Source organism: Epinephelus lanceolatus, chromosome 6 (genome assembly GCF_041903045.1).
Source record: "Epinephelus lanceolatus isolate andai-2023 chromosome 6, ASM4190304v1, whole genome shotgun sequence".
NCBI classification, from domain to species: Eukaryota; Metazoa; Chordata; class Actinopteri; order Perciformes; family Serranidae; genus Epinephelus; species Epinephelus lanceolatus.
The window spans coordinates 30,007,843-30,027,823 of NC_135739.1; the positions used below are offsets into that span (position 1 = coordinate 30,007,843).

Sequence of the window (19,981 nt, forward strand, 5' to 3'; positions counted from 1 at the left end):
GATGGTGATAATAAGTGGGCTAATGTGTAGTGAGTGGGTCATTATTTTGCAAAATAAACCCTGCGATAATGCACGGCTTGGTATGCACAATCCCACTTTTGACACAAATAGGGTCAGAGCAGTAGACCAGCGTACGATGATCTACTTCCCTTTTTGACTGGCCATTAGACTTTTTTTTTTTTTACACACATGCTTCAATCAAAAAATGCACCTCACCATGGCTCTGTGTTCAGCCTCTAAAGAATCAGTATCGTGCCGATGTGCATTAACCAATGAAAGGTCAGCTCAGACCACTGCGTTCCTGTTGGCTGTTCTACTACATATGCGCGTTCCTGTGCCGCCGGCAGAAGGGGAGAGCAAGCGGTAATGGCGAACAGTGCACCAGGTAAAATAGCTATTCCAGCATTGGCTACAACTGCCTACACGGCTAAACAACCCAAAAAAAGGAAGACAGAACACGGTTTCCTGGAGCCCCGGAGGGAGGGGAAGGGTGAGGTGGGGCCGGGCCCGGCCGGAGGGCGCAAAGGCTCTCCGCGGAGAGGGGGAGCCGAGCCTCGGGGGTATGTGCGGGGCCGTGAGGGAGGGATGGGGCGGGCTGCTGCGCGGAGAGGGAGAGCCGAGCCTCGGGGGTATATGTGCGAGGCCGCGAGGGAGGGATGGGGCGGGCTGCTGCGCGGTGAGGGAGAGCCGAGGCTCGGGAGTATGTGCGGGCCCCGAGGGAGGCATGGGGAGGGCTGCTGCGCGGTGAGGGAGAGCCGAGGCTCCCAGAGAGGAAGAAATAGAACCAAGTAGGATAAAATACTCGCATGCTTGTCTGGTAGGAGGGGCTCAGGGCGGAGACGAACGAAACCTAACTCAGATGAGACTCAAAAATCAACCGTTTTCAGGCTTTCTACTTACTGCAGCTTTAATTTAATTATTGTTGCGTATTTTGGGCGGGGCAACACAATGGTTTGAGTTCAAGGTGTGAGAAAGAATAGTATCAGTAACATTGTTAACACTGTGCTACATTACAGAGAAATACAAAACCACACTAATGAACCTTCATTAATATAGGCCTATATTTTATCTACAACGTCACACACTGAGCGAGCCGCCTGTCAATGACGCTGTCGGCAAAGCAGTAATGATTGTGCTAAGTGGCTAATGGGCATGTAGCTACTTACATGTTACAGATGATACGTCATGTTTGTAGTCGACCAATGAAGATGAGTGTACCTATCACCTTGGGTTCGTCCTTCACCTTCTCAAAATGATCCCACACTTTGGATTTCCTGCCCGACATGTTATTAACTAGCCTGTGTAATAACCGCAGGTACCAGCCCTGGAAATTAGAGGCCGTACACATGCCGCATCTTGAGGTTGGGCGTTGGTTGCTACTCTTGTGCCTTTTCTGTGCCAGCTTTCAAGAGTGTGGCGGCAAGTTGCGTCTGAGACTGAATATTTACAGAAAAAGGGAAATACATCTGTCGGCTGTGATTGGTTTGTAACATGACTCCTGTCTGACTGCTGAGCGTGGCCACTTCCTCTGTCTGTCCCTTCAAATTAATTTCCCACATGGTCCAGTCATATAGGTTTTGATTTATTTTGACAATAAAACGACCAATGAAATCTTGCCGACCAATGACCTTTCTGTCGACTAACGTTTGGTTGACTATTAGTGGGCAGCCGTAATAGTGTTGTTGAACCTAAACCTTCTTTTTTCATCCCTTCAGAGCTACAGCTTGTTTATCATAGCAGCAGTCTACTATTCGGAATAAGAGACCACAGAATGCCATTATTGACCAGTTAGAATCAAGTATTCAACAATGCTCTGTCATAAAATAGAAATAGAATCACCTTAAGTACAATGTGGTCTTCTACATGACCACCACAAAGTACAGCCTCAAAATAAAGCACCATTGAGTCTACACACAAATAACTAAAATTATACTATCACAGACCTCTGCATTTGTTATCAAGGTGTTTGTTTTTTTTGAAATGGTACAGTATGTTCCCCCCCATTCATATTCGCAGTAATCCAGTTGACCTTACACTAGGGCTAGGCGATGTGGCCTAAAAAAAAAAATCCGATAAACGATTTAAATCGATTTTTTTCCCCTCCTACTTAAAAAAAAATATTTGCGGCCTGGTAGCACATACCTGGGGTCCAAAACTTTCAGCCTATATATGGGCACCATATCTCTTGCAATATACATGGCGACTGCAGACTGATGCGCCCCAGGAAGAAAGTGAGGCATGTTCTATGTTGTTTACATCGAGCAGCCACAGTGAAGGAGCCTACGCAGTTCTGCATGCTGTTTTTGAGTTATTTCCCTCTATGTGAAAGTCAGACACTGATGAGAGAGGCTGTGCATCATCCCTGCAGTGCTGAAAATAAAGTGCCGTTCTTTAACGCAGATGAAGTCCCGTTGTTGATGTGTTGTTGCCACAATGAGCTAACACAAGCTAAAAGAGCTAATGGTCTTCAGAGGTCCCTTTACTACGGTTCGGGGGTCTGCCAGCTTGGCGTTGGTAACACTTATTTATCTTATTTACACAACGGCATGTCATTTCTGTCCCTACACAGTGCGTGTCTAAAATCCTCCTCTGCTCTCTGTGTTGCGCACGGCTGAGTTTGGCCCTGATGCGCGTGCACACACACACACACACACACACACACACACAGGTGAGCACACAGACACAGGTGTGCACACAAAAGCGCTGAAGAACTCGTTCACTTTCTTGAGAATGAGTTCTTCCCCGCTCGCGGGGAGGGGGGGTGTCAGCCCACTCTGAACTATGGGAGTCGCGGTGGTGGCGGACTTTAAATAGAAACTCGATTTTCATTAAATCATTAAATTATTTAATCTTTTTTTTTAATGCAATTTAAAAAAAAAAAACCCTCATCAGCCTTATGCAGACAATATCTTGACTCTGTGAACTTGTGTATCTTCTGTAGTATATATTTCTATAAATCATACTACAAATTTTACATATATTCCTTGCAGAGCACACAGTTGAACTTATTTCTGTCTACCTTTAAGCACTTGTCTCCTCATTTTAAATAAGCATTCACAAGTGGAGGTTACTTTTCCTCCAGCACACATGGAATAAAGAAACATTAACCAAGGCTCTTTCTCTGGACTGAAAATACATGTAATAAAAGTCTCAGAGGCTCTGTTTGTGTAATCATAGTTTGAATTCTGGATTAAAGTATTGTCTTTCTCTGTTGGGTTAACCAGGAGGAGCACCTTGGCCGAGGCACGAAAACCAACATCTACTCAGGCACACTGAGGGTGAAGAGTGAGGAGGCGGAGGAGGATGCAGGGTACTCATCCTTCCAGGAGGTCAAGGTGGTCCTGAAGGTGCTGGGTTCTGGACACAGGGACATCTCCCTGGTAAGACACACTCACAGATCCTCATGAGGACTATATCCACTCTGTAACATCTAAACATACCGAAAGCTAATATTTATTAGCAACAAGCTGTGTTAAAATCTAAACAGACCATACCAGTTCCTGTAATGTGGTGAGCATTGAGTCATCTTTGTCTTCCTGATGACAGGCCTTCTTCGAAACAGCCAGCATGATGCGACAAGTTTCCCATAAGCACATAGTGCTGCTGTATGGAGTGTGTGTCCGCCACCAGGAGAGTAAGTGCATGTTAATAGAACTGTGTGTGTACGTGTGTATGAGCATGTGGGGCTGTTTCTAACGCCTTTGTTTCTGTGTTTGTGTGGAACAGACATCATGGTTGAGGAGTTTGTTCAGCTAGGACCACTGGATTTATTTATGAGGAGACAGCAGAGCCCACTCAGCACACCATGGAAGTTCCAGGTGGCCAAGCAGCTGGCCTCAGCTCTCAGCTACTTGGTGAGACAGGAAAACACACCAAACACACACAAACTATAGGAATGATAAGAATGTTAGGGTTGTAAGCATCTATGGGATTACCTGCACCATGTTAGACTAATTTTGTCAACACAGTCATTATATCTTTGTCTTTATTTTTATTTCTCGTTGTTGGACTAATAGATTTGTTGCATTTTGTGTGTGTGTGTTTGTAGGAGGACAAAAAGCTGGTCCATGGCTTTGTGTGTGCTAAAAACATCCTGCTGGCCAGAGACGGATTGGGCACTGATGAAGGAGGGCCCTTCATCAAGCTCAGCGACCCGGGAATACCAATCACAGTGCTCACCAGAGAGGGTGAGTACAAAGTACACATATACTCCTTCTTTCTCTCACTCTCCTTCTTTCTCTGTCTGTCTTTTCCTTTGTGTGTCTGTCTCTGTCTGTCTCTGGGTTACCAAAAGTGAAACCTAAATGGTTACAAAATAGCTACCATGGAAAATGTCTTAATAGCTTCCACTTTCTGTCCCAGTCAGCTGTAAATGACAGTGAAACCAAAGTGAGAACAGAATTATACAACTACATGTAATAAAGTTTAACTAAAATTATAACAGAGTGGTTAGATTAATTTCTAATATATATTTTGGTTATGAACTAGCACTTCAAAGACACAAAAAGTTAAAAAAAAAAAAAAAAAAAAAAGCCAAAAAATGTAGGTAACATTTCATGATGTCATGTCATGAGGTGCTCTAACCGAGTTTGGGCTCTTTCTGGTAGTTACTGCTATTGTAGGAGCCAGAATGTGTATTAAACCCTTGTTGTTTATTATTTGTTTAGGCTGCACACATTCTTTTGTTCTCTTTCACTTTTGGTAGTAATTGGCACAGGTGTGGGTGTGGTTTCACATTCTTTTACCTGTTCACTCACTGGCGTGGCATGTAATCACAAGACATAACATTTCATCTCGTTTTGCTTCAGTAAGTTGTTTGTCGAATTAATCAACTTAAAAGGCATCGGTGGATTCAGCATGGATTTCTTTCAATGAGTCACAGTTACATGTCTGCTTAACCTCTTAGCGGCTTTTGTCATTGATAGTAGTCGCTACAGCTGTAATAGCTTGCAGGTGCTCGGAAAGGTTCTTTTCAACATGTAGATATCAACACTCGTGTTCTCTGATGCACCGTAGTACTATATACTGAAGGCTTTTCCATTACACTGGCGACTCTCCTTTTAGCTATATGCAGGCAGCAGGTATCTGCTCCATCTGCAGGCTCTAACTGGAGTGATGTTGTGTACAAATGGTAGATCTGCTACTTACATTTCATGCAACCAGCTTCAGACTGTTGTAGAAAAACCAAAGACCCTTTGTGCTTTTGTGCGCATCAAACATGTCGTTCTGATGAATGATTCTCCACAGTTTATTCTCCACATCAAAGTATGCATTTAAAACAGTTCACACAGCTCCATGAAAAATTGCGAATCTCTTAAAACATCTCTCTCTGCTTATAATTCTCTCAAGACTGTTGGTTCCTGTCAGTCTTTCCCCCAGTGTCTCCATCCTAAACATCGGTTAAGCAGAGTAACGGCTGCACGTCATCTTAGCCAAAATATTGCCTAGAGCTCACCATTTTTATTTAAAATACAAGTGCATGGGAGATTGTGATGAGCAACATGATGTGATAGAGATTGTTCGGATTCAAAACTAAAATAATAAAAATAATTTCTCGCCAGAACAACAATAAGTTTACTCTGAGGAAAACTCTGCAGGGTTCCTAAACAGTCAGTGCGTAATAATGGAGAAAGCCCTGTGATTAATGTACCTACCAATAATAATACGTTCTTTCTGTTCCCACTGGTGTCCAAGTACACAAAAGACGCACCACAGCAGCCTGATCATGGAAAAACCAAGTGTGTGACATGCTCGAGACGCACTTTGCAGGGCCCACCTGGCTGTGCTCTGGCCATGCTGCTTGGTTCATGATAGTAGAGCCTGTGGTCTCTTCTTGTGTAGGGGGACCAAAAATCTTGATTCATTCAATTTATTTAATTTTATTTATAAAGCCCAATATCACAAATCACAGGGCTTTACAGCATACAACATCCCTCTGTCCTTTGGAAAAACTCCCCCAAAAAACCCTTTAACAGGGAAAAAAATGGTAGAATCCTCAGGAAGAGAACTGAGGAGGGATCCCTCTTCCAGGATGGACAGACATGCAATAGATGTCGCACAGAACAGATCAATATGTCCCCCCTATTCCGGCACCAGTGCTGTGCTGCCCTGTCTGAGTGAGATTTTTATGTCTCCACACCAGCAACAAACGTGGCGGGGGCCATTTTGTTTTTGGGTTGTCAGTCCATCCGTTTATCCCATCCTTGTGAAAGCGATATCTCTTCCATTTCGCCAAAACAATACAGGCAATACTGTTCTTTTCCCTCCTTTAAATTCATCGCTGCATATATTATATGATACTGGACAGACATGGAGTGACTGGTTGGTGGAGCCATACAATCAGGAGGTGGTAATTCTAGTTGTCTTGTTTTGTCATACTCTGTACTAATTTCCTCCCACAAAATACAGAGAAAAGGGAAAAGGAAACTAAAGAAGGACAGCACAAACAAAGGACACATTTTTAAACAAGCGGAGGATGACAGCAGTGGGATTCAGATTTGTCACATAATCAATACACATTGCATCAGGCACATTTCCCTTTCAGACTGATTTGTTTTGTAAATGCCAGATCTGGGTTCAGGGAAGACGGCACAATAATAAGGCCATTTCTCAGATTGCACAGTTCCCCTCAAATGGCCACCTCATGTTTCTGTTTGTCAATTAGAGCTAGAAGATGTTTGGTGTAACGCGGTGTGGCTGCACAGATGGACCTGCAAACCACGGAACAGACTGGAAATGTCTCTCTGCAAATGTCCATCGCAGCACGCCCCTGGGAATGCTCCTCCCTCCCTCTTTGTTCCCAGAACTCTTTACATTTCTTGTTCTGCCTCCATCACTTTTCAGAACAATCAGTCTTCCAGTTACACATCAATGTCCTTGTATATAGATTTGATTGAACGCATAGTGGGTAAAGTGCTGAGAAACCCACTGGGAGCGCTCTTCCTTGCTTCCCAGCAATCTCTGATCACTTTACCCTCAAATCTGTTCATCACTTTCTTACTTTTTTCTCTTTCTTTTGTCCTTATCTCAGTCACTTATCTCCTTCCCAGCTCCCATTTCTGTCTCCATCTCCATCTCCATCTCCCCCCTTTGCTCCATTCAGCCCCTTCACTACTTGGTCCCTTCTTCACTCCTCCTCCTCCTTCTCCTCTTTCCCTCCAGTCAGTCCCCCAGAGTTCCAGTCTGAGCTGCATGCACTTACTAATATACGCCCCTTACCTGATGTTATGGATTTGTGGAGCCAAAAAGCGAGCAGTGGACGTCAGCTAATCAGTTAGCATGTCTTCCAGTCAGAGTAATATATTTCAGCCAAGGCTTTTAGATTCAGTGAATGCAGTCAGTCAGTCAACATTTTAAGCCAGCCGGCCGCCCAGTCAGCCTGTCAGAGGCGCACTGTTTTTCACTGTTCGTTCCTGGTATCTGGAGCATGGTGAGAGTATGTTGGCTCAGATCCACGAGGTCTCGCCGTAACTATTACTTTTAGATAGTGTTTTTGCATGACAGATCTTGTTAGCATTTGGTGAAAGTGACCATACTGATCATATAGTGTCAATAAATACATAACACTGAAACAAACAAATTATAAACTATATACACACACATTGTGTAAGAACTATATATATTTAAAGTTTATAATGCATACTCTGCTTCAACATGTATGCATGTATAAATCTTTACATACTACTGTAAACATACATGTATATACCGCACATAACCACCTTGTTTTCATGTATATAAAGTGATCTAGTACTTTATGCATACAACATTTATTAATTTGCACAATTTGTTTTTATTTACAGTCTACAGAAAATTTTACTCTTGTGTAGACATTGTATGTTGTGGCTTATTGTGTGTATTTATACTTACACCTGGACACCTATATTTCACCTACAGTACTTGTATGTACACAATAATTCAGTGTATGGGAACATTAAGAGCAACTTTTAAGCCAGAGAGTCACATTTCTTGTATGTGTAGTGTGCACATACAAGAAATGTATGTGCACACTACACATACAAGAAATGTATGTGTAGTGTATGTGTAGTGTGCACATACTTGACCAATTATGCTGATTCTGATACATCAGCTCTCAAAAATAACACTTCTAGTTTCATGTCTTTAAATAACAGAACTTATTTAACAATGTCTTGTTGATTGACCTGTGATTATTTGGAGTGAAATAATCACAAAATTCCAAATTTTCCTTAAAGGACTTAACAATCTGCACAACATACTGTACACTGTGCTCTATCAGTAGACCCACGATATGGACAAGAGGTAAGGAGGCATCCAGGGTAGACAGACAGGAAGTAGATACCATGAAGAGAAATTTTACTCAACATAATTGCGACATGTAGAAAAAGAATGACAGCACTAAAAAAAATAAAATGCAAACATGGATGAAAAAAATGGCACTTCAGTTGTTGTAGAACATTGGTAGACCCCAAAACTTAGATAGAAAATAACTTAGATAGAAATAAAATTGTTACAGCCTGATAATGTCAGGGCTGTTGTGGTCATAATAGTGTGCCATGGTGCACTGGTGGAATGTATTTTTAATTGACTGTATCAGTATGTTGTGTGCGCCCATTTTCTAATGAAGAGGCAAAATCTAGCTAAAACAATGTAATTTATTTTAATTTAATTTAAAAAAAAAAAAAAAAACTTCACTGGGAACCTATTTCTCATTGTTTGCATGCAGGAATTTTAAGTGTGTGACACATCAAAAACCCTGATTGGCAGCCAGTGTGAGGGATGATAACAATTAAAAGGAGACGCCATGAGTAGGACAATGGATCGCTTTATTGTGTGGAGCAAATTACAACAAAGCAATAGTAAAGACGACCCACCACCAAAGAGAGAAAAAAACCTGTCAGAAGACAGTATCACGAAAGCTACCTGTCTTAATATTCTTATATACGAATATGTAGAGAAACTGTTGTGCACAAATATAAATACAGGTGTGCCTATTGAACGCTTTTGTGTAATAAGGTCAGTGATTACATGTTTGTACCTTTGTTCAAAAGTGAAGTCAGTATTTCTCTCATGGTAATATTGGAGGAAACATTCCCATGATCACATCTTAAATTGCAAGGTTATCCTTTGACGGTATCATCACTCATCTTTACCGCTGTCAAACATTTCAGTTCAGAATTCCCGTGTTCCTGATTTCACACATCTCCAATAGTCAACTTTTGTTTTTACGGAATTTTGGGACTGTAACAAATATGTGCTTAATTGATCCACTGATGCTAAAGCTGACTTTGATTGCCTCTGCAGAGTGTGTGCATCGTATCCCGTGGATCGGTCCCGAGTGTGTGAAGAGTGTGTCCTCCCTGAGCATCGCAGCCGACAAATGGGGCTTCGGTACCACGCTGTGGGAGATCTGCTATGATGGAGAGGTCCCTCTCAAAGACAAGAAACTCACAGAGGTAGAGGGCACTCACAAAAACTTTATCTGACAGTGACTCTATGTAATCATCCATACATCTAAACTAATCTTTTTTTCTAAATCTGGTGGCTATCCTGTTCATTTTCTCACTGCATTATCATGTATGTGTTTGTGCTGAGCAGAAGGAGAGGTTTTATGAAACAGAGTGCCAACTGGCCACCCCAGACTGCAAAGAGCTGGCAGAGCTGATGACCCACTGCATGAACTACGACCCCAAGAAGAGACCTTTCTTCAGGGCCATCGTCAGAGACATAGACATGCTAGAGGAGAAGAGTATGTATTGGGGGAATGTGTGTACTGTACGTTATACATTGGGTATTTTCATATAAAGAGGCAGATATGAAGTTTTATCTGCCATTTTGTCAGCCTGATTTGGTTCCTAAAATACATGTTGGAGTTGAACAGGATCAAGTGTACCCTGCACAACAGGCTAAAAGCAGGAACAGGTTCAAAAATTCAAGGCAGTTGTCTACAGTTGGAATATGATGAATGTTTTGCATGTTTTGTTTCTCACCTAGCAGCGGCCCAGTACGCAGTGCAAAGAGAGAGAGACTTGTTTACTTAACTCAGATGTTCATGAGGAAGTTCACTGGGTGCATTATCACTGATCTGCCCCTCAGCTGGGCCCCATGGCAACATAATCGACTCTCTTCTTCCACCTGCTGGCCAGAAGTGGACAGTGCAGTCAGTCTCACTGAAGCTTAAAGCTTATTTAATTTACCCAATGACCTTCTTATATTAACCCCAAAACAGCTATAAAGTCACCCTAACTGGAATACCAATCTCCTATAAGTTTCACCCATAAAAGGCTTGAAAATTAGATTTAAAACACTGTTATGGTTAAGTAAACTATTTAAGAATCACTGACAATGGTGACGCAGAATGAGTCTCGCTTGAGTAATGCATTTTACCAGTAAAAGTAGCCATTTGTGTGGAAACTAGAGCAGGCGAGCAGTAACATTACCACAGAAAATTCTAGTGAAAACGTTGACACTGTCAACCACAATACACTTCCTATGACGCAAGTGTGCTCATGTTGAAGAAAAGACATGTTTTACCTGCCATGTTTAATGTATTTGTTTCTCTTTCCCCCTTCACTTAGACCCATCTATCAAACCCCAGCCCACACCAGAGGTGGACCCAACTGTGTTTGAAAAGAGATTCCTGAAGAAGATCAGAGACCTGGGAGAGGTAAACTGTTCCTGCTGTATTTACACAGTTGTGTTAATCTCTGTATAGCAGATGTTACCATTTATAAGACTGATGGTTTCCAAGTGCACAAATAAACCCAACTTGGCCATTTAGTTTACATGCACTGGTAAATATTTTGCATAAAATCTATAATAACCTGCCAGTAGTTTAGTGAGTATGAGCTCTTTCTTTCTCAGCATACTGTTATTATAACAAATATGCCACCTGGAGTATAATCATTCAGGTGATCCTAAAAAACACATAGAAGACAATTTTATCTTGACACCAAAGATAATCAAGAGAACTGAACAGAACTGAAGGACTTGCGGCAATGACAAGAAACAACTGATCCCACACAGGAAGTAGATGAGAAGTCATTCATGCTCTTCCGAATAACTCGACTTTGTCACATGTTCCTTACGCAGGGCCACTTCGGTAAGGTGGAGCTGTGCCGCTATGATCCTCGGGGAGATAAAACAGGTGAGCTGGTGGCAGTCAAATCCCTGAAGCCAGAGAACCGGGAGGAGCAGAGCAACAACCTCTCGAGTGAGATCGACATCCTGAAGGCACTCTACCATGAAAACATTGTTAAATACAAGGGCATCTGCCAAGAGGAAGGTGAGATGGAAGAGTGCATACATAAAAATGAACACCTCAAAAACATATATTCAGAAACCTGCATGTGTTGTTGGATCTGCGCTGTTGTCACTTTGTCCCCAAACATTGTACACATCAAGATGTTTTCCACAGATGTAGTTGACTGGTAGGTTATATATTCAGAGGTCGGGTGTAGCAGTGAACGTATATATTAAACCAGAAATTCAGCTTTGGTGCTTCTTCTTTCAAAATAAGAGCGTGGCTAATAAATGTCTTTGTAAGAAGGTTACATCTTTGGTGCCACTAGATTTTAATTGCAGACACTAGTAGCTCACTTCCTCCTTCACTGGTCATACGAACTACAAATGTTCCCTCTAGAGCAGCTCACATACAGATGTGTGGCCTTTAAGAGCATGTGTCACTTACTGTGTAACTTAAGTTAAATGCTCAAATTCCAGGTAAGAGTTCTGTTGTACACACAGACCCAAACAAGTATGCATGTATATAACCCCAGCCTCTCATGTACTACCATTACATCAGAGTCAAAGGCTTCAGCATCCAATTTTCTGAATTGAATTATCCGCTGATCTCTAAAAAACCAAGACTGTCGCTGTTATAAAGGTATTTCCTGAATCCTTTAAGACTCTTAGAAACATCTGGACAATAAAATCTTCCACTGGCAGCGCAAAGGAAAAGTTCTTTAACCTGTTTCCCAAGTTGCAACACTAAGTTTCCTATCTAGGAAACTGGAAATATTTTTCATATTTTTTTCATTCAGATGATAAAAGATCCTTTGAGGATTCTGAAAATAGTGCAAAGTGTTGTTAAAAGGCCTCTTGGATTTTTCAGAGATCCAAACTATGTGACGAATGTAATGGTAATAAATGTACATGGAGGGGCAAACTGGGGTTAGCACACACACACACACAAAATCTCTCTATATGATAAAGTGCGATATCTGCTGAAGAATTTGTACCTCTGACTGTGTTTACGTTTAAATCTGTTTGCAGGTGGTCAGGCCATTAAGCTGATCATGGAGTACCTTCCACTGGGCAGTCTGAAGGAGTATCTACCCAGAAACAAGAGCAAGACCAGCCTCGGCACCCTGCTCAGCTACTCTGTCCAGATATGCAAGGTAACACAGTTTCTTTCCACAGAGCCGTTTCCTCAGACCAGCTGGAACCATCAGGCGCTTCCGCATCTTATATTAGCATTTATCACCTCACCAGTACTTACTTAATTAAGACGGTAACATCAGCACACCAACTGTTTTGAAATGTTTTAACACTTCCTGTTTAGACACTGGTGGTAAACTGCGTTCCAAAACTGTAGTCGTAAAAGGTATGAAAAGTTAAAATGGAACAGGAGCCTGAACCTCGTGAGTTATGCTGTTGATAGTTGTTTGCTGTTAAAGATTTTTTTGCTTATTTGCCAAAAACACCTTAAAAAGACGACTTAACTCTTTGTTTTCTGGCAAATTTGGCCACACAGCTCATTTAAAAATTAGTTACTGATGAGAGGGTGTCATTGTGGTGATGCAACAAATACCACAGAGATATCTAGCATATAAACAACATGGCTGACGTTGCATTAAGTGTTTCAATTCAATGTGTCCTTCAGTCATTGGCTGCTCCTCTCCCAGCAGATTTAGTTTTGTCTGCATGTTCCAATCACAGAAATCCACAGGTTGCATTTCAATCACCTTGAACCTGTTGAGCAGTGTGCCCTTTTTTTCTTTCTTTTTAGGGAATGGACTATCTTGGATCCCGAAATTACATCCACAGGGACCTGGCTGCCCGAAATGTGCTGGTGGAGAACGAGAGGACGGTGAAGATCGGAGATTTCGGCCTCACCAAGACCATCAAGGACAACGAGGGATATTACACGGTCAAGGACGAAAACGACAGCCCTGTTTTCTGGTGAGTGGAGAGGAAACGGAAGTCAGAAAAGCTCTCACTCTCTCTCAGACTCGATTGCAGCACCTGAGATCTTATTGTTGAAAGAGAGACTTTGTAAAGGAAGGAGAATAAAAAGGAGAGCAGATACTTAATGAAATAAGACGGACCAGAAAGGAATCGACTGCACACAGTGTGTGAATGAAGGAGAGGGATATTGTGTGGGAGAAATGTGGTAAGATGGCGATCAGTTCAAGCAAAGAGTGAAGAGATTTCATTGAAAAGTCCTTTTCATCCAGCAGGTATTAAATTAAAATGCTTTTAAGCAGTAAATTGACTTTGCTGTCAGCTTTGAGTGTGTAGTCAAGGATCTGAGCCTAAAAGAGCAGCTAGCATTGAGATGACAGACAGGAGTGTAGTCGCTAAATTACCAGGGACTGGATCTATATTAACAGAGATGGAATACTTATAAGGGATCATATCATAATGACAGTATACAGTAAAATATTGAGAATAAATTATAACCCTTGCTGATCTGACCCTTGGTTGTTCTGGATAGTCTTTCTTTGGTTTCCTGTAAGACTTTTAGTGTTCTTTATAAAATTAGCAGTCAGTGAAATAAGACAAAGACACTTGTTTGATTTCATTTCTAATATTTCTTGAAGCAAACATGCACATCCATACGTTCTGTGCATGTGCTGGGTAATAAAAGTCTGCACAAAAAGATGGAAAATAAACCCAAACTGCACACTGCTATGTTTAATCCTCAGTCTTTTTGCAAATATTACTTTGCTTTTGTAGAATTTAATCTTAAGAGGGCCTCTGAAATTTGTTGATACTGATACTGTATAAAACATTATTAAAACAGTATATTTAAACAGCATTATACTGCTAATACTGATAGAGACATGGGGAACACCCTTCCAAAAACCTACAGTGTAACAATACGTTGAAATGGACAATTATCTGTGCTCTTACACTTTGTTTTTTATTTCCCAGGTATGCTCCAGAGTGTCTGACTCACTGTAAGTTCTACCGTGCCTCAGACGTTTGGTCCTTTGGGGTGACGATGTACGAACTCATCACCTACTGCGACTCCACAAAGAGCCCGATGACGGTCAGTATGCAGTGCTCTCCTCAGTATCTGTCAGGCCTTCAAGAAATACTTCTAATTCATGTGTATTTTTAGAAGCCTGGAAGATGATTCCACATTAAATATATGTCACACACACTGTACCAGTGCAGAGATGAAGAACTGAATTTATTGAAGCTTTCCACACAGTTGCTCCTGCATCCCAACCTACCAGGGGAGATTTGGGGAAACGTTTCAAAGTTTGATGACTGACTGCCATTTAGAGAGCCAGCATATGATTAATTGACCTTTTTAAAACTATTTATGACAAACTGTACTGTGATTTTTTTTTTTGTCCGTTTTTATGACTCACCAAACTTTGACTTTATGGCATTTTTTCCGAAATAACCAATAATACTATGACATTTTTAATGACAGTTAATGACATACATACTGTGACTTTTTTTATGATAAACTATGACTTTTTGTCCTTTTTTTTAACATACTATTCTATGACTTTGACATTTTTACATCTTATGCCATTTCTGATGATATACCATTAGTACTGACATTATTTTGACTTTTTTTTAATCACATATTACACTGTGACATTTTTTATGTCATTATTATGACATACTATACTATGACTTTAAGATATTTTTATGATTTTTGTTTTTTTAATGACACACTGTTAATATTATGAAGTTTTTATGACCTTTTTTGGTAATTTAATATGACATACTATACTATGATTTGATGACATGATGGCTTTTTTTGTCGTTTTTGATGACACACTATTAATAGTATGACAGATTTTTGGACCTTTTTGTATGACATATACTACACTGACATTTGTAACGTGGTATGGTGTGTCTATACCAGTTTAAAAGTTTGTCGAACTTTTTTTTCCTGACTAGCCAAACTGACTTTATGGCATTTTTTTATGACACACCATTAATACTATGACATTTTTAATGACATGTAATGACATACTGTGACTTTTTTATGATATACTATATTATGCCTTTTGACCTTTTTTAAATCACATATTACACTATTACATTTTTATGGCATACTATACTATGACTTAATGACATTTTTATGATTATTGTGGTTTTTAATGGCATACTTTTATCACTATGACTTTTTTTTTTTTTTTTTTTTTACATTTGATGACTTTTTTTTGTCATTTTTGATCACACACTATTGACTTTTTATGACATATTACACTATAACATTTTTTGTAACGTACCATGTCGTGGCTGGACCTGTTTAAAAGTTTGTCAAACCTGCAAATTTCTTGCAAGACTTTGAGAGACAGCACAAAGCATGTGTCAGCAGTTTACTTCCATTAGTAGAGTGTACGCTCGTCCCAGCATCACTTTGCTATCCAGCTTCTAAATATTTCAAAAATAACACCACAGATGATGCAACATTTGCCTCACAGTCTTGACAAAACTAGTATCTGGTCTGGCCACGACCTGAACAAGCCCTGATGCTCTCCTTTGAACCCGGATTTGGAATGTTAGTGCATCCTTGTTAACTGCATTTGTGGTTCACCGTTGTGCTGGAAATTAACATTGATTGGGGGGGCGCAATTTGATACTCTCTGAAATGCATTCTGATTACGCCTCAGCAAACACACACCTACACACATTCATTTGTATGTGGCAGATGGTATCAGTCTTTGGCCAAGGACCAGAGGCCAGATCACAGACTCCCAACAGGGGCTGTGTCTGTGCCAACATTTAGAGCTCAGTTTATCAGGAAGATCTTTCGGATACATCCGGCTTTTAACTGCCACTGTTATCCTGATGGACCAATTAGGTCTGCTCAGGTCAGGTGAATGTTAAAAAGGAGACAGACGCTAAAAAGTAAAAGATATTATATCTGGAATACAACCACTGAATGGCTTTGTATGTGTTGTAGTATTGTCTTTAGCTCATTGACATGTTTCACATCTGAATAAAAATCAAGCCAGTATAGTAGTAGTAGCAGTATTGAACATTTTTTTCTTTTGTAACCCATCCTCATCCTCACCCACACAGCTCTTCCTCGGCATGATTGGCCGAACTCACGGTCAGATGACGATCATCCGATTGGTGAAGGTGTTGGCAGAAGGGAGGAGGTTGCCACGTCCTGAGAGCTGTCCTGAGCCTGTAAGTCTTCCCATCAGCAACACAGCACACTAATGACATATATACAGGCTTTTTTTTTACGTGTTCTGATGTCTTTATTTACAAAACATATGCAGAGAAAACATAAGGAAAGACAATAGTCATATGTTTGGCCTCAGGCAGGAGCAACAGCGGTGGTTTTACAGTATATGAGTACATTTATCTTCCACACTTGAGGCTCAATTTCTTTATTAAATTCATTATAAAATTAGGTGTTTGTTAGGCTGCTGACTCAATTATTAGCCACAATCATGTTAATATAAAAAAAGTTAGGGGTATCAGAGATCCCTACTTTGAAAATTTAAACATTATTAAATGTAAGACACCTCACAGAGCTAACACACACTATCCTGTGCCATCTATTGGAAGGTTATAGCAGCAGCAGTTTAACATAACATGTTGATGTCACCTACAACTGGCAAAGAAAGTAGAAGCTGCTGCAGTTTATTTTTTAGTCAGGTTTTTACATTTCTGCCACTGATCGTCTAACACAACTGATGTCCGACAGGTGTACGAGCTGATGCGAAAGTGCTGGGAGAACCTGCCCGAGAGGAGAATCACCTTTAAGCGCCTGGTGGAGGAGCTGACCAACATGCAGCAACAGCTCCAGCCACAGAACGACCATTAAACCTCCTCAAAGCGTTGGAGGCTCTGGGAGAGACGTTGACTCTTGCTTGCAGACCTCGGGACCAGATGCAAACAGCAAAAACTGACCCCAGATCAGCATCTGCTCGTGTAGCTTCATCGTACTAAGAGACAGTCCCGAAGGATCAGAGCTTCACACAAAGCCACTCTCCTTCACGCTCACATATAAACCTTCCACAACGTGAAGACTTTTAGTCCCGTCAGCCATCTTACGCTGCCGTATTTTTCACATTTTTATTTCTCATATTTGTTATACAATCCCATTAAGTCCTACTTTGAGTATCAAGCATAGGTTATCGAATCTTGTAGCCTTAGCCCACGCTGAATGTGACCTTAAATCTTACAAAAGGACTTCCAAGTGTATCTAAGGGATTTAAACGTCTGCAGTGTCAGAAATGTCAAACTTATGTGGACTCGCTGCTCTTATAATGTGCGCAGAAGGCCTTTATAATAATGTGGACTCCTGGCTGATGTCGCCCTCGCTGATGGACGCTTGAAAGATGGAGACCGAGCAGAGAAAGGAACTGTTGAACACCCACTTTCACACAGTTAAACAGGGTGTGTGGCAGTCCTGTGTGCAGGACGCCAAGTGGATCACTGATGAATCATATTGAGAATTGCTCAGAAGCATGGAGTCATTAACACAGATACTGAAGATGTGGTTTTTACATTTGTGCCACTGCTGTTTGTCTCATGGACTCCTGTTGGGGAGAAAAATGCCTAACTTGTATTTTGTTTAGATAGAGAGCCGTGGCGTTAGGTGTGATAGATTTTCGGTTCATGATGTGCAGATGCAGTCATTAATAGCTCCTTTTTTTGTTTTGTTTCAAACAGCTGGTCAGACTAAACAAGCGATTTAAAGGCGTCATATTTTAGTTTTTAGTAAACTGTGATGGACATTTTGCGCTATATTCAGACATTTTATGGAGCAATTTATCAAAAATAATCTACAGATACATTTACTGTCAGCCTGCATTGTTTAAACGTGTAATAAATGCCTGTCCCACCCAAAGTTACCAGACACAAATGAGACTACCTTCTTCGTGAAGGCATGTTTGAGCTGCATCTGCACAGATGCAGAAAATCTACATATTTTTTAATTTTGCGAGTTACGTGTTAAGTTCGTCGGATACTTTAAGATGGTTCTATATAATCTCTAATCAAGTTTGGTTCCTTAAAAGTACTGAATAATTAATCGAGAACTGTGTACATCTGACCAGTTGACTAGATCACACAGCACTTGTTAGGTGAAGAGTGAGCGATTAAGAGAAGTACCCGTGAGAGACACTTGAGGGCAGTATCACTTCACTTTTCCTCTCCTTGACTGGTTTTGTAACCTTTCACAAATACTTTATTAAAGGTCTGTATACTAAACATAACAGTGCAAAAAAAAAAAAGAAGAGCCAATTGATGTTATTACAGGTTGTATATGGAAATACTTTAGATTGTTCACAGAATTTGAAATGATAAAGAATAATCACCAATTATCACATGGCATTTTATGTTTGTTAAAATTATATTCTTTCTTTTAGTCATTATTTTGTATGTGCATTTTACTCTGAACATTTTTTTTTTCTCCAATATGACAGGAAATTTACACACGTATATTTTGTCTGGGAGTATGTGAATGGTTTGAGCAGAGGGTTTTTTCTGTTATAAATCCATCAGACGTGTAAAATGTTGCTCAGTAACAGATTCAACAAATGGTCAGTTGTGCTTCATATAACTGTATGGCTTTTACTGTGAATGTTGGCGGTAACCAAAAAAAAAAAAGGACTTTCAAGACAACAAAGTTGCGCTTCAGTCCACATTTTATTTAGGAATGTAAAAGACAATTCCTTCTGCTCAAAATAAGAGAAAAGAAATATATATATATATATATATTTTTCAAAAAATAAGACGCAAGTATGAATTATGGAAGGTAAAAGTATCCATAAATACACAATGAAAAAATAAATAAAATCAATGTTTGTCGTGTTCTGTCCGTATCAGTCCAAATGCAATATATTATTAACTACTGGAAACAGTTTGTTCTATATATTACAGTTTTAAGTAGGCATGCTAAAATTGCTCTAGAAATACCTTATTCACAGTAAAACAATAGCAATGTCAGTGTGATATAAAATTTTGCAAAATCTACAGTATATTTCAGGTCAGAAAAAAATCCACATACTTAAAAAGCAGAAAACTGTTTACAAAGCAAGAAGCACGGCAAAATCTAGGTTTATCTACAGCCATTAAAATGTCAGAAAATCAGAAATACTTCAGTATTGCAAAGCTTTGTGATCAACACACACACACTCACTCACACACACACAGTCATTCACTATTGCAAAGTCCAGCCTCACCACTGACCCTGTGTAATATGCAGATACGTACTGGTACAATGGCGACGCACTGAAGCTGAGAGGAGGTGTTGTTTACACAAGAACAGAAAAATTGGAATTTAACCTGAAATTATTCGGCTTTTACAAAAAAAACTACACAAGACTACAAATAAGATTTTCTGTTCTGATGTAAATGAAAACTCTCTAGAAATAAATCCGACTGCATCTTCATGTCAATATCATATTTCTATCAACAACTGAAAGGCCAAAAATAATAAGCACAGACACAGAATTTATCCTGAACTTCAGCTGGCTCATCAACAGGTTACCAGCGTTACACGAGACTCAAGAACACCTTCCACTCCGTGCGTGTGCAGGCTTTGTTTGTGCTGTGTTTAATTTTCAGGGAGCCAGGCCCCCTTTGTGTACAATCATCATGAGGACGTCACATCATGTTGGTAGCACAGAGAGGCACAGAGAAATTACACAGATACAACCTTTTCCTCCGCCAGTCCCGACACTCCCCGCTAAAGAAAGGGGCTGATACTCTGCAGAAGATGCAGATAATAAAAGAGTTATTCTATACCATGTGTGGGAGGCAGGTTTAAAGATAATATTGCAACATC

At 40.4% G+C, this 19,981-nt stretch overlaps 1 protein-coding gene across 1 annotated transcript in view; it reads left to right on the forward strand.

Annotated features, from left to right (window-relative positions):
• Positions 1–18,998, forward strand: part of jak1 (Janus kinase 1) — a 46,584-nt gene extending 27,586 nt beyond the window's left edge. Inside the window, exons 13-25 of the mRNA XM_033622133.2 lie at positions 3,225–3,380; positions 3,547–3,634; positions 3,727–3,854; positions 4,049–4,187; positions 9,280–9,431; positions 9,574–9,724; positions 10,554–10,642; positions 11,068–11,260; positions 12,250–12,374; positions 12,986–13,158; positions 14,134–14,251; positions 16,255–16,365; positions 16,892–18,998. Of these exons, the coding sequence (XP_033478024.1) occupies positions 3,225–3,380; positions 3,547–3,634; positions 3,727–3,854; positions 4,049–4,187; positions 9,280–9,431; positions 9,574–9,724; positions 10,554–10,642; positions 11,068–11,260; positions 12,250–12,374; positions 12,986–13,158; positions 14,134–14,251; positions 16,255–16,365; positions 16,892–17,011 (1,743 nt within the window). The 3' untranslated portion in view covers positions 17,012–18,998. The remainder of the gene's footprint in view (positions 1–3,224; positions 3,381–3,546; positions 3,635–3,726; positions 3,855–4,048; positions 4,188–9,279; positions 9,432–9,573; positions 9,725–10,553; positions 10,643–11,067; positions 11,261–12,249; positions 12,375–12,985; positions 13,159–14,133; positions 14,252–16,254; positions 16,366–16,891) is intronic.
• The last annotated feature ends 983 nt before the right edge of the window (positions 18,999–19,981 follow it).